The following is a 14,178-nucleotide window of genomic DNA, read 5'->3' on the forward strand; positions in this document are numbered from 1 at the left end:
TTAATTTTTGGCCAAAAGTGCTTTTGTGCTTTTGGCCAAACAGGCTATTACTCCCTCCGTTTCATATTAAATGAGGTACTTTCTTTTTTAGTCTGTTCCAAAATAAATGACACATTTCTAAATTTGGAAATAATTCAACTTTAAACTCTTCATTTTACCCTTTTTGCCCTTAATGAGAAACTCTTATAACCACACAAATAATATGGCCCACAAACCCTTTTACCCTTAAGCTTTTAAGGCCACAACTTTAATTTTTTTTTTTTTTTTTAAACTCCTTACCACTTCAAACTGGTCAAACAATGTGAAAATGAGGGAATAGTTTTTACAGCTAACAGCTGGTTCGCACACGGAGGATATTTAATTTTTTATATACAACAGTTGAAGTCCAGGTTATCAGAGTTTTGGTTTTGCTTGCTCCACAACGGAATTTCTTTTGAAACAAAAAGAAAAATCTTTAGACCCCTGCAAAATTATTCAACAGGATCAACGCAATCTAGAGTATCTTTTGTTATTGTCTGCTAATTAAACATGGGAGCTGAAGCTGAGGTTATGGTTCCAGTTCAACACACCATCATCTCCTGCTGTTCTGATTTGGTCAGCTTTTTCATTTCCTTTCTTTCTTTCTTTTTGTTTGTTTGTTTAGTTGCCTTCGTGGAATAAAATGAGCTAAATTAAGCGGAATAGATTTCATATACCGGAAATTAACTAGTTTGGGATTTTTACATAGTTGATTGATTGAATTGAATTGTTTTCTGCTGTTGTGTGTGTTTTATGGATTTTCATATTTTGTTTTTCAGTATCTTCAGGTACCTTCTCGTCTTTGGAAAATTAGGGCAGCGCTGGATTTGTCCAATTAGAATTTAGATCTTGATTTCGTCTTTGAGCTAAGAAAAGAAAATGATAAAACAATCTCTGACATCCTTAAAGACTTCCGTATCGTAGCTCATGTATTATGTTACATCGTTTTACCGCAGTTACCAGAAACTAATCAAACAAACATATGATTTTAAGCGTTTCCCAACTTATCTAAGCTTATTTGCTGTGTCTCAATGGATTGATGTTCTAAGCACGAACGCTGTGATCGTCGTATTTTAGGGTGTTGGATTTATCCAATTTAGAGTTTTGTCAATTATAATTAGCTATGGGAACTCACATATTGAACAGAGTATCATTAAAAGTGCAGAAAATGTTTTACGGTATATTTGAATAGAGAATCCTAATCAGAAGAAGGAAATTTTCTGCAAAGCTCTTATTGTTTATGTTGAGAGTTTTATGGTTGCCAGGGTAGGTGCAATGATCAGTGGCGATCTGAGGGAAAAAGTTTAAGGTATGCTTGAGGAAGCCTAATCAGGTGGAGTCATTCTGCAAATTGCTTATTGTTGAGCTTGAGGGCTTTATAGTTATCGGCTATTGCTAATTATAGTTAATTATGTAACATTGTAACAGTGATGCTCAGCAAAAATATTAAACATAAAACTCTGGAGTGTCCCACTTACATGGACAACATATAATATCTCTTAGTGGTTGGAGAAGATGCATCCATTTTTACATTTACGACAAATCTCTAGGTGCGTGTTTACCCAGCCACATTGTGAGCGCTTACTATATGTTCAAAATGGGCATTAACCAATGTAGACTAGACATACAGAGCATAATTTGCTTTTGCATAGTACTCATTATAGCATTTAGTTGCTAGGGCAGCCTGAATATTTGAGAACTAGTTGAGTCCTCCCAACCAAATAAACTGAGTTTCTTGTCTGATGTGGGTTGTGGTAAAGTGGTAGTTCTAGGTTTGGCAGGGAAATCCAAATTTGTTCCGGTTTCACTAACCAAAATGCGATCCAGGATTAGCTCATTCACATAGTGGCAACCAGAGCTGCTGGTTTTGAAGAAGTTGGAAAACTTAATGAAAAATGAGGCTTTTTCTCCTAATTTTGTGATTCTTTTCTGTTCCTTTTCCACATTTGGTTAATGCTCATGCCAAGACATTTTAATCTTCTATCTAGGTTGACAAACACTTTGAAAAGTTTGAGATTTCAGATGTTTGGGACCAATGATTGATTTTCAAAAGCACAAGTATCATAAAGTTTTTCATTTTCTTCTTTTGATAAGGATGTTAACTTTTATTTAACTAGTACTAAGAAGGTACTGCAAGACAGTACAAAAGAGAACGTCATAAACTGTTATCATTAAACATATTTAACCAATCATGCTACATAATTGTTCAGTCACCTCTCACTTGCAAGAAAAGACATTGTTTACCAGTTAAGTATCTTTTATCATAAGTTATTAACTTTAAGATAATACAACAATTCATGTGCAAAACCCCTCCATTTTTGGGGCTCTTTTTAATCCAAATTGGATATGGTCAGCTGATGTGCTTTTTTGTTCAATGTTCAACATCATTTCCTGCCAACATGTATATAATTGGTGTCAGGGTTTCTTTTTCTTGGTGGTGTCTGAGATTTAGTCTAACAGACTTTTCTTTCAGGATGTTAAATCCCCAGAGACAAAAATATTGCAATTCGTTCCTAGCATTCGCTCAGGTAGCTTTTCTGATACTGGCCCTCGTAGGTTCATGGAAGATGAGCATATAAGGATAGATGATCTATCTGCAGATCTTGGGTCACTCATGCGGTTTCCGAAGCCCAGTGCTTTCTATGGGGTAACTATTAGTTTTTTGCTTGTGTCTTGTTCCCCTGTACATTTTCAAGGCAACACATGTCTAATATCTAGTTATATAGGTATTTGATGGTCATGGAGGACCGGAAGCTGCAGGTTATGTGAGAAAAAATGTTCTAAGATTATTCTTCAAAGACACCAACTTCCCACAAACTTCAGAAGTTGATGATGCATTTCTAGAAGGGGTGGAGAGCTCTCTTAGGAAAGGGTTTCTTCTGGCTGACCTTGCTTTAGCTGATGCGTGCAATGTTAGCAGTTCTACTGGAACCACTGCACTAACAGCACTTGTATTGGGAAGGTAAGGTCATGATTCATTGAGATGCACCTATTTGCGAGCTTTTCTTCCAGTAGAAAAATGGTCATGGCGTACTCACACGTACGGTTATGAATTATGATTGCTTTTTGTTTCTCCTTTTGAGCCTTGTGCACAACTTTATGTTTGACACTCCTTGCAAAGCTAATGGTATTAAGTTGTCCAGCTATCCAAGTACAAGTCATGAGTTACTTACTCCTTAGCTAAGGATGCCGCTTGATATATGAGAGGAAAAAATGTTCAGTGTATATGAATCTGCAAAACTTTGCTTCACCAAGTTTTGAACCGTAAATGTTTGATTAACAGCAACTTGGTTGCTGGAGAGTGTAAGGGATTGGACATTATAGTTGACTTGGTCGTTCGATGAAAAGTTTGCAGAGCTTTATGCATGTATTTGTATTCTTGTTGTCTAAATGATCCTCTGTTGTGTTTTAGGCTTTTAATGGTGGCAAATGCAGGAGACTGCCGTGCAGTCCTTTGCCGTAAGGGAGAGGCAATTGACATGTCTCAAGACCATAGACCAAGTTATGCAGCAGAGAGGAGGCGTGTTGAAGAGTTAGGTGGATTTATTGATGATGGCTATCTGAATGGTATACTATCTGTGACCAGGGCCTTGGGGGACTGGGACATGAAGCTGCCTAGTGGCTCTGCCTGTCCTCTGACTGCAGAGCCAGAATTTCGACAAATTGTTCTGACGGAAGATGATGAATTCCTGATAATTGGTTGTGACGGGATATGGGATGTCATGTCTAGTCAACAAGCAGTTAGTATAGTGCGTAGGGGGTTAAGACGGCACGATGATCCTGAACAGTGCGCTAAGGACCTTGTCACTGAGGCTCTGCGGCTCAATACATTTGACAATCTTACTGTAGTTATTGTTTGCTTTACTTCCCCTGATCATCCAGATGTATCACCTACACGTCAAAGGACATTAAGGAGCTGCAGCTTCTCTGCGGAAGCCTTGTATGCCTTACAAAGCTGGTTAGACAACAATGGGAGCCGTTGATGGCGGTGCAGGCTGTTTGCAGCTGCCTCATTTGGGCAGAATAAAAGCAGCTAAAGTTTTGGTAGGGGTCTTTTCTTTTCTTCCTGTTGTATTCGATGGGGGTGTGTGTACATACAATTGGTTGGTTAGCAGGGAGCTATAATTTTTAGTTTATTATGGCTATTGTTAACGTATGGCCCTCTTTATGTTACTCATTCTATTGGTTGTACATAGTAATGCTTGTACTGTTTGCTCGTTATAGTACTAGAGTGCAACAAACCTTTCCTGAATGGATGGTGCTGGCGCGAATTGATTAAAACTAGGACACGGAGCAGAAAACACCTTCATTTTGAAGCTCTTCTTAATCAACAATGATATTATTCCGACTCTACCTTCTCTTCGCAGTTCTCATTGAAGAACTGTGTTCCTTCTCCATGATTTCAAAAAAAAAATATAAATAAAGGAACTAATTGTGTGGCTTCTCCTGATATAAAATAAGTTGGCAACGGCATACTCTCAACTTATGAAGCCTTTCCACTGGGCACACCCAATGGGTCTCGACTCTAGGCATGGCAGTACAGCAGTACTTGAACCAGCTGAGAGCTGCATCATTTACGTAAAGGGCAGAAGCGCTGTTGGAAGCTGCAATCAAAGAAAAAAAATTGGGCATATTTCCCAGCTTCAAGTAGCCTAGCTGCTGCTTCGGCTTCTCAAAAATACAGTTAATTTCTCAATGGTTGTATATTCCAATATGTAAGAACAGAGAATTCATCTTTTGTACATTTAAATCCCACATGACTGTATAATTCTTTTTTAATTCCCATGTGCTTCTTCCCCCAACATAAAAAGTGAGAGACGAAAGCCATTACTGGTCGTGAATTCAGTTTATACATCATTTAGGTGTGTCAGCTGAGTAGCTCTTAGCAAACGTTGCAAAGCGTTCCAACCCTTGGCCCAGTAGGTTTTCAAGAAATGGTTGCAATGCCTGGATAATAGGAGAAGTGCAACAAGTAAGATCTGGTGAAACTTCAAACTCGTACTTTCAATAATAATAAATCAGCAGTGTCATTATTCTTGAAAATTTTGTATACACTCAGCAATAACTGCCCAAGCAAGGTTGAAACGATTGCATACTTTAGGAAAAAACTGATGTGAAGTACAACTTGTAAAATAGGAGTTAGGAGCGCTTACTGATGCCACTGGAACTAACAGTTGAGGCACTTCATATGAAACTGTTAGCTGAAAAAAGGAGAAGCACAAGTCAATCTTGAGCAGCCAAAGACCAAAAGGATTTAGCAATTTCTGTCCGCACATTATCAAGTTTATGCGGTTGCCTACAACAAACTAGGAGAAGAAAGGGTGCAAAACATTTTCTGCCCCTTTCTACATATGAATCTTCCAAGAATATTGCACAAGTATTTGTTCTACAAATTAATGTTTTTTAAAGATAAGTTGAGGCCTAAAGGAAAAGGAAAGGATGTTATGTTCAAGTAAAATTCTCACTTCTATGATGCAGGACGATGGGCCTTTGGGAAAAAATCGCACAGCTCCCCTGCATTTTGAATAAGGAATTCATCATAAAACTGATGACTATTTTGAATATACTGAGAATGAATAATCTTTTACTCATAATATTGATCAGAAAACATTATGCTGCCTCGCTCAGATTTCAAACCAGAAATATTCTGCCACCACTACCAAAGCAACCTTACATGGTTTTATCTATGGTCTATTGGTCTGATAGAAGCAAATAAATCTTTATTACTTTGAGTATAACGATACATTTCACAGTTACATGTGTTGTTTATGTATCAACCAAAAGAAACTAGGATACATTCTGACTACCTGTTAGGAAGTCCCTCCAGAGATCTCCAATGGATCTTCTGGTTTGGGGTAGGCTGTAGTACAGAAAATCTGAGTATCAATATCATATTCTGCATGAAAGCTGAGGTTTGGAACCAAAGAAACAGAATCAGGGAAAGTGCTTACTAAAGGAGTATTTTACCTGCATATTTCGAGCAAGCCATGAATATTCAATATCCTGCCCGAAAGCTTTATACTTCAGCGACCATCTTGATAAGTCAGGCTTATCCTCCAAAATCTGGCAAGAGAATCTAGCATCAAGTTCCCTTAGAATGAGACTAAGAAGGTGATATGAGCCGTATAACGGATTTATTAATCAAGAACTAGAACGTAGATGCTCTAAATTGTCAATACAACTGCATTCGACTTCAATATTCTTTTTTTTTTTTTTTTTTTTTGGTGAATGATTTTTTCGTATCCAAACTGCAAACCAAAAATCCGCTAATGATTGCTCATTAAGTGAAGCATGCACTAACAGACAGATGAAGGGATAGTCCAGATGACAAAGAGAAGTAATTCAGAACACAAGCCACCAGTATGCTAAACAGCAATATGGCAAAAATACTTGATAACGTCCTGAGAAGAAATTTTAAGAGAGAAGATAACATTTCCTCCATTCAATTTATATGACACTCTTTCATTTTAGAAGTTCCTATAATGATTAACATCATTCCCCAAATAATATTCAAGAATTTTTAATCATTTAACTTAATCTTCGACTTCAATGTGATGTTTTCTCTAGCAGACTAATTTCTAAATGCATTACTCTTAACTCCTTTCAATCATTGCTTTAACATTTCCTTCCATGACCACTAGTCTACTGATGGTACTTAAATTCTGCATCCAGTCAAACACGGTTGTATCAAAAGAGCATAGGAGTATTATTATAACATCATAATTCATATGCAAAACCAGCCAGAAAAGATCATACTTAAACCAACATTCATTCAGTGTTAGCGATTTAACTGCAAAGAGGAAGGCAATTCCCGTTGATAAATAATTGTTAACATTTGAATGAGGATGCGGTTTTATAACCAGCTCAAATGCGTAATGCCCGACAGATAACATAGTACTGCTTACCTTCACAGATGAAATAAAAGGCATCCACTGAGGAATAGCCTCACGATCAGAATAGCACTTATAAGCAACTGAAATGGGCACATCTACTTCCATTTTCACCCTGCATTCATCAAATGTTCAAAGTTAACTAAACTCAAAAATTCTCACAATTGGATTTCAGATAGACCAAATAACACTGCATGACCACATAATGAGCAAGCAAATCACAAATCGACCAAACAGCAACAATTATGTATTTGGATACGAAATAAGATGTTTACTTACGTGCAATCTTGCCATTCCATGACAGGAGAGAGGGGTTTAAACCTGATAGGAGAAGGATAAGAGATCTTCCGGAAGGATCTAGAAATGTTGCAATTGAATGGGTATCTGCTGATGAAGGAGGAAGATGATGCACTAATTGACTTTCTTTTGACATTAAGAGAAACAATGAGCTGATTGTGATTGAGATTGAGTTTATGGGCGGCGGAAGCAGAAGTTGCAGCAGCAGACATGGACATGGTAGTTGAAGAAGCAGGTACGGCGGCGGTAGCAGACATTTGGCGGAGAGTTGAGGAGGAAAAGATAGGCATTGCCATATGGCAAACACGCCACTGGATTAATGTGATTTGGACCACCACGGATCCTGCACAGACTGAATATTATTTTTCTTATAATTATTTACTTTTAACCAATCAGATATTGCTTCTTTAGATGGAAAAAAAAGAGGATATAATAATGTGACGCCTTTTTTGATTTGACAGTATTATGCATACCTTTTAACTTGTGCCTGCCGCAGTTCCGTATCACAATTTACAATCCCCAAAGGCATGAAAATTTTGCTCATTCGAAAAGGAGAATTAGGAAAGTTTCAAAAAATTATTTTTAACATTTTTTATATCAAATTACTCACAAAATTCGAAAACAACTCCTATTATATTCATTTCCAAACAGAACTCTAATTTTTATATATCATTTTTATTTGAAAAAAAATAAATTTTATGATTCTGATGTCCAAACGCCCACTTAAATCAGTGAATGTCTGCGAAGTTGAAGCTTCAAATGGTATATAGTACTTGTATTAGTCAAAATCTGACCGCTATGATCGACCCAATTGGGACCACGTCCAAACAATGAGATAAAGAAAGACGACACTATTTACGCCAAACCACATATTCACCGAACGACGAAAGCGGGCGCGAAGTAAGGGGGCTATGGCCCAAATACATGTCAATGACTCCATGACTATATATAGGAATGAGACCTTCCTAGAAAGGGGGACTTTTTTCTCTCCTTCTCCTCTGTAATTTCTTTAAGAAAAAAAGAAAGAAAACAATCCTCCAATAGATTTTCTACAACAGTCATCTTCACCGATTGGTGAAGAGAAGAAATGAAAGGCTTCGATAAACTACCGCTTCTACTTCATTTTAGATATCATTTTCTGGTTTGTTTATAGATCTGGAATTTACTATGTTTAACTAAGATTTACCTTTTTATCTTCTTTAATTTAGTTAACCAAAAAGGATTCAATATCTTTTGGGTCAAACAATTTGGCGCCGTCTGTAGGGATTTCTTAGTGAAAACTTCCTAATCTTCTCTAGATCAAAAATTGGAAACATGGCCGCCTACCAAAGAGAACGGTAAGGATACGCTTGCAACTGTTTCAAAGAAAATAGAGGAGACGGGAAACGAGAATTAAGTACCCCGTGACCAAATGAGGGAAAAGAGAGCTGAATTCGGTTACCGAATTCAGAAAACATCACCCCCATCAACCGTTAAAGCGTCAAGCAAAAACGAGCAACGCTACAGGTCCACCTTCATTCTCCAACTCATTGAATCGGAATAAGGAGAAGGTCATCCTTACCCACCTTCTTTCAATTACTCGAACAATAATGCGGGCGCCACGCGGGCGAGCGAGCAAGGAAACTACTTAACTGAAGAAGGGGAAATTAGTACAAAATAACCAAAACATCATCCACCAAACAAACCCAACTCCTAGGAAATGATACCACTTGAGTGGTACTCCCTCGCCCTCGCCAAGAAGGCGTCCCAAAAAAGCCCTCCCGGGGACCTAAATGTTACAACCCATATCCACACGCGTTAGTTCATATCATATATTAATTAACATAAATCCAAGAAGGAATTACCTTTGAGATGATAAGAAGTTAATCCTATTGGTCTTAAGTGATACAAGGGTATATATGGGTGATTAACAAGTATTAGAAGTTAAACGAATCAAGGATGTTGTAACTCTATTTTCAGGTAAACCTAGAGGTTCTTAATACACTTAAGAGGTCATGTATTAAGGTATTTGAATCATATAATATCCGTATCATAAGTCTTGAAGTCAAACGAGTTATGAAACAAAAGTCGACAAACATTGTCGCAACTTAGGTTCATAATTTTACTTAAACATTAGGTTAAATGTTTCTAAGCTTTTCTCCTAATTTACAAGGAATTACGGGGTGATCTACCCACAAAATTAAATACCTATGAGTCTAGTTTCCAACTCATTAAACCGTTTGTCAATACGATCTCAGAGTATAGAGATATTCATATTTTCGCAAGCCTGCGCAGATTGGTAGATGACAAGTAGGTGCATCACCTACTTGCCAAAATGATAGGACAAAATTAAAAGACCTAAGTCGGACAAGAGAGGACTTTTAAGGGGTTATGAACTCAGTTATTTCATCCATATTTCAGGCCCTCAAAACCAAAGGTAACCCCTGCAACTCCTCCCCAAAAATCCGAAACAAACCCTAATCGATTTTCCCTCTTTTTCAAGTTCTATTTGAAGGTAAAACCTAGAGTTTGAAGAGCCAAGGGAAGGGCTGAGTTATCCAACAAGTAAGGTAAGTTACTTCCATCTTTCATACATTTTTCTCTGCTGTGTATTCATGGTAATTCATTCTATACATGAAAGAACTCACGGGACGGTGATCAGAAGCCGTGAGTTCGAGTTATTCACTTGTAGAGGACTATTTTGTGGACTGTTTTGTGTTGCTATTGGGCTGCGTGTTTTACTACTATTTTGTGGAGTTTTGGAGGGGGAAGGGTGTGGAGAAATACCATATATATGTAGGGTTGTGGGCTGATAGTTATTCATAACATTTCCGGGTCGTTTGACACGACTACGGTGGCCGTCATATGTATGATGTAATTAGGTTATGCGTGGACTATTTTGGGAGGCTCAATATGTTTATTATTGATGTTGTTTGGGCTGTTTGGTGATTGTTTTGAATGGTGTGAAGTCATATATATAGGGGAGGTGCTGTCCGTTTCAACGTAAAATAGGTTGTGGTCGATACATAATAGTTATGACGCTTAAATGATAACGATAGTATCGTTTCTCTTATTGTAGACTAAGGAGTTGTGACAATTGCATAGCTTGTGATTGGGGCAGTATATACAAGGTATGTGAGGCTATCCCTTTTCTTCTTTTGCACGACTCCGATTGTACATAATGTAATGAACGAGCTTCCAAAGATACTCTACTCTTAGAAGCTAGCAGTACTTACATTGCTTTCCCTCTTATGGAACGATTGATGTTAATGTTGCTTCTCTTATTCTTATGTTGTCAATGTTGTTGGTACTTCCTGATTCTTATAAGGTTCGTAATGAAGAGTTGGTCTTAATAACGTGTACAGAGGATACCGACCTTACGTCACTCCGAAAGGTTTAGAATGTGATTCCATGAGTCGAGCATGCATTATGTATATGTATCTATCGGCCGGGTACGACACATATTGTGAAACCACTGATCAGTTGGGTTTTACCGAGCTCCACGTGGCCGGGTACGATTCTACCGAGCCTTATGACGGCCGGGTACGTTTTTACCGAGCCTATTATGACTGGGTACGATATGATGATGATGATGCCCACAAAGGCGTATGTTTTAAAAGTTTATGTATACATACATATGTATCATGCATTTCATGCAGTAGCCCTCAGAGGTACTCAGATGTTCCAGGTTGTATATTCTCTATCCCTGCTTACATTACTGTTCGTATTTATGTTTCCATGCCTTACATACTCAGTACTTTATTCGTACTGACGTCCTTTTGTTGTGGACGTTGTATGTCATGCTGCAGGCCCTAATAGACAGGCAGGTGCAGCTCCCCCACCACAGTAGGTTGTCCAGTTCAGCAGTGTTTGGCGAGATCCCTTCTCCGGACTTGCCGTGGTCTTGGTATGCATTTTTGTTATAGACATTATGGGTATGTCGGGGCCCTGTTCCGGCTATGTTGCAACACTTATGTTCATTTAGAGGCTCATAGACAAGTGTCGACTCATGTATAGTTTGGCATGCCTTGTCGGCTAGTTTTTGTTGTATAGTCTTTCATGGTAGCGTGGTAGCTCGTACCTTATATGTAGTTTCTTGATTGTCTGGTCATCCCCTGCTATGAATGTTCATGCCATCATATTTTATTGTTGGTTGTCCATGATCCATGTATACCATTTATATTGATCTTGTCAACCCTAAAAGATAAAAAAAAAGGTTAGATAAAATGTACGTTGGTGCTCAGCAAGTATGGTCAGGTGCTAGTCATGGCCCTCCAGTTTTGGTCGTGACAAACTTGGAATCAGAGCAAGTCTGTCCTAGGGATTGTCTATGAGCCGTGTCTAGTAGAGTCTTGATTATGGATGTGTAGCGCGCCACATTTATAATCAGGAGGCTACATGACATCTAGGGTTGTTACCTTCTTCCTGAATCTAGATCGTGCGTAGAGTTGAGTCGTAAGTGTTCGTCTCTAATATTCACCTTGTTTTCTTTCAGCGATGCCTTCGACTAGGAAACAAACAATTAGTAGACGACTTGATACAGCTGCAGGAGAGGGTACTAGTCAGGTGCCCCAAGCCAGAGCAGGCCAAAGTGAGGCTCAGAGTGAGATGCCGTCTCATACCTCATCTACCTCGTCTCCTCCAGAGGATATTAGGAGGCACCCAACACCTCCAGTTCCTCCGTCTGGAACTACAGACCAGGATATGCGGAGTGCTTTGCAGTTATTGACTAGCTTGGTAGCTGTTCAGGCTCAGAGGCAGAATACAGGTGCTGCTGATAAACCAGTTAGTATGAGAGTTCGTGATTTTATTAATTTAGACCCTCCAGTGTTTACCGGATCAAACCCCAAGGAGGACCCGCATACTTTTATTGACCAGGTTCAACCTACACTGCAGGTTATGCATGTTAGTGATACAGAGGCAGTAGAGTTGGCTTCTTATCGGCTACGGGATTTAGTAGTTCTCTGGTATGATAGTTGGGAGAGATCTAGGGGCCCGAACGCTCCTCCAGCTGTGTGGAAGGAATTTTCTGAGGCCTTTCTTCATCACTACTTGCCAGTTGAGATACGACAAGCTAGAGCTGATAAGTTCTTGAACCTTAGACAAGGTAATATGAGTGTGCGAGAGTACAGTATGCAGTTCAATTCTTTAGCAAGGTATGCTCCCCATATGGTGGCCGAGATGAGTGATAGGGTGCATTTGTTCGTGAACGGATTGGGACCACATCTGATAAATGAGTGCACGACAGCCTCCTTGGTGGAGGGCATGGATATTTCCCGTATTCAGGCTTATGCCCAGACCCTAGAGGATCGTAAGCGCCAGCAGAGGGCAGATAGGGAGCAGGATAGGGGCCAGCATAAGAGGGCGAGATTTGCAAGGTATTCTAATGACTTCAGAGGCAGCGTCAGGCCCCAGTCTTCGAGGAGTTCGGCGCCACCTATAGCTAGTGCTCCTCTACAGTTTCAGAGGCCTCGATATGATCAATTTACCCATTCTGGTCCAGGTCAGAGTTCGTAGACATTAGGCTCGCAACATCACAGGGATACTAGTCAGACGAGACCCACAACACCACGTTGTGATCAGTGCGGCAAGGCCCACTTTGGACTGTGTCGTCGAGGTTCTGATGCATGTTATTCTTGCGGACATCCTAACCATATGATGCGGGATTGTCCTAATAGTGGAGGTGATGGTATGGCTCAGCCAACTAGATCTGTGTCTGCTTCTTCCTCATCAGTTCGACCTCCAGCACGGGGTTTTCAGCAGTCGAAACAGGTCGTGGTAGAGGTAGAGGTGCAGTGCCGAGTTTGAGTGGTGGTCAAAATCAAACCTATACTCTAGTAGGTCGACAGAATCTCGAGTTGTCTCCAGATGTTGTTACAGGTATATTATCTGTGTTTTCATATGATGTATATGCGCTGATTGATCCGGGATCTACATTATCATATGTTACACCCTTTGTGGCTAATAAGTTTGGCATTGAACCTGAATTGATAAGTAAACTCCTTGCGGTATCTACTCCGATAGGAGATTCTGTGATTGCTAGAAGGGTATATAGAGGTTGCACTGTGATGATTTATAGTCGTCAAACCTCGGCAAATTTATTTGAGTTAGAAATGGTTGATTTTGATGTGATAATGGGAATGGACTGGTTGGCCTCATGCTATGCAAATGTTGACTGTCGTACGAAGATGGTTAGGTTTCAATTTCCTGGTGAACCCATCATTGAATGGAAAGGGAATATTGCTACACCAAAAGGTAGGTTTTTTCCTATCTTAAGGCAAGGAAAATGATCTCAAAAGGTTACATTTATCATTTCGTTCGCATTAGGGATGCGGAGGCGAAACCGCCTACTTTACAATCAATCCCCGTGGTCAACGAATTCCCAGATGAACTCCCAGGCTTTCCTCCTGAAAGGGAGATTGAGTTTAGCATTAATGTGTTGCCTGACACTCAACCGATCTCTATCCCTCCATACAGAATGGCCCCGACAGATTTGCGAGAGTTGAAGGTTCAGTTGAAGGACTTGCTGGATAAGGGCTTCATTAGACCTAGCACTTCACCTTGGGGTGCACCAGTCCTATTCGTGCGGAAGAAAGACGGGTCGTTACGGATGTGTATCGACTATCGACAGTTGAATAAGTTTACTATAAAGAACAAGTATCCACTTCCAAGAATTGATGACCTATTTGACCAACTCCAGGGTTCCAAGTATTTCTCCAAGATTGATTTACGTTTAGGGTATCATCAGGTGAGGGTTAAGGAGAAGGATATTCCAAAGATAACCTTCCGGACAAGATACAGGCACTTTGAGTTCTTGGTGATGTCGTTCGGGCTAACAAATGCCCCAACAACTTTTATGGATCTCATGAATACTATATTTAGGCCCTATCTTGATGTGTTCGTGATTGTATTCATTGACGACATTCTAGTATATTCTCGTTCGGAGGTGGAATATGCGGGCCACTTGCGGATAGTATTACAGACGCTTCAGGAT

General features: G+C 39.5%; 2 protein-coding genes across 4 annotated transcripts; one reads left to right on the forward strand and one right to left on the reverse strand.

The window, feature by feature from the left end:
- Nucleotides 1-380: 380 nt before the first annotated feature.
- Nucleotides 381-4,270, forward strand: LOC107777796 (putative protein phosphatase 2C 2). Of its 3 annotated transcripts, XM_016597946.2 has the most exons (5): nucleotides 389-594; nucleotides 1,284-1,327; nucleotides 2,492-2,665; nucleotides 2,745-2,980; nucleotides 3,431-4,270. In XM_016597946.2, exons 3-5 carry the CDS (start codon nucleotides 2,579-2,581, stop codon nucleotides 3,999-4,001), a joined length of 894 nt encoding a protein of 297 aa, XP_016453432.1. In that variant the 5' UTR covers nucleotides 389-594; nucleotides 1,284-1,327; nucleotides 2,492-2,578; the 3' UTR covers nucleotides 4,002-4,270. The 3 variants fall into 3 exon arrangements, with proteins under 3 accessions (XP_016453431.1, XP_016453432.1, XP_075099855.1); XM_016597945.2 differs by lacking the exon at nucleotides 1,284-1,327 and having other exon boundaries at nucleotides 381-594; XM_075243754.1 differs by lacking the exons at nucleotides 389-594; nucleotides 1,284-1,327 and adding an exon at nucleotides 1,350-1,568.
- Nucleotides 4,271-4,706: 436 nt separating this feature from the next.
- Nucleotides 4,707-7,591, reverse strand: LOC107777797 (uncharacterized). The gene is made up of 7 exons (XM_016597948.2): nucleotides 7,188-7,591; nucleotides 6,924-7,023; nucleotides 5,986-6,081; nucleotides 5,826-5,878; nucleotides 5,484-5,532; nucleotides 5,172-5,219; nucleotides 4,707-4,965 (listed from the first exon to the last, which is right to left on the reverse strand). The coding sequence occupies exons 1-7, from the start codon at nucleotides 7,499-7,501 to the stop codon at nucleotides 4,873-4,875; spliced, it is 753 nt and encodes a 250-aa protein (XP_016453434.1). The 5' UTR covers nucleotides 7,502-7,591; the 3' UTR covers nucleotides 4,707-4,872.
- Between the last annotated feature and the right edge of the window lie 6,587 nt (nucleotides 7,592-14,178).

The sequence above is a fragment of the Nicotiana tabacum genome, chromosome 22 (assembly GCF_000715075.1).
Source record: "Nicotiana tabacum cultivar K326 chromosome 22, ASM71507v2, whole genome shotgun sequence".
In the NCBI taxonomy this organism is placed as follows: Eukaryota; Viridiplantae; Streptophyta; class Magnoliopsida; order Solanales; family Solanaceae; genus Nicotiana; species Nicotiana tabacum.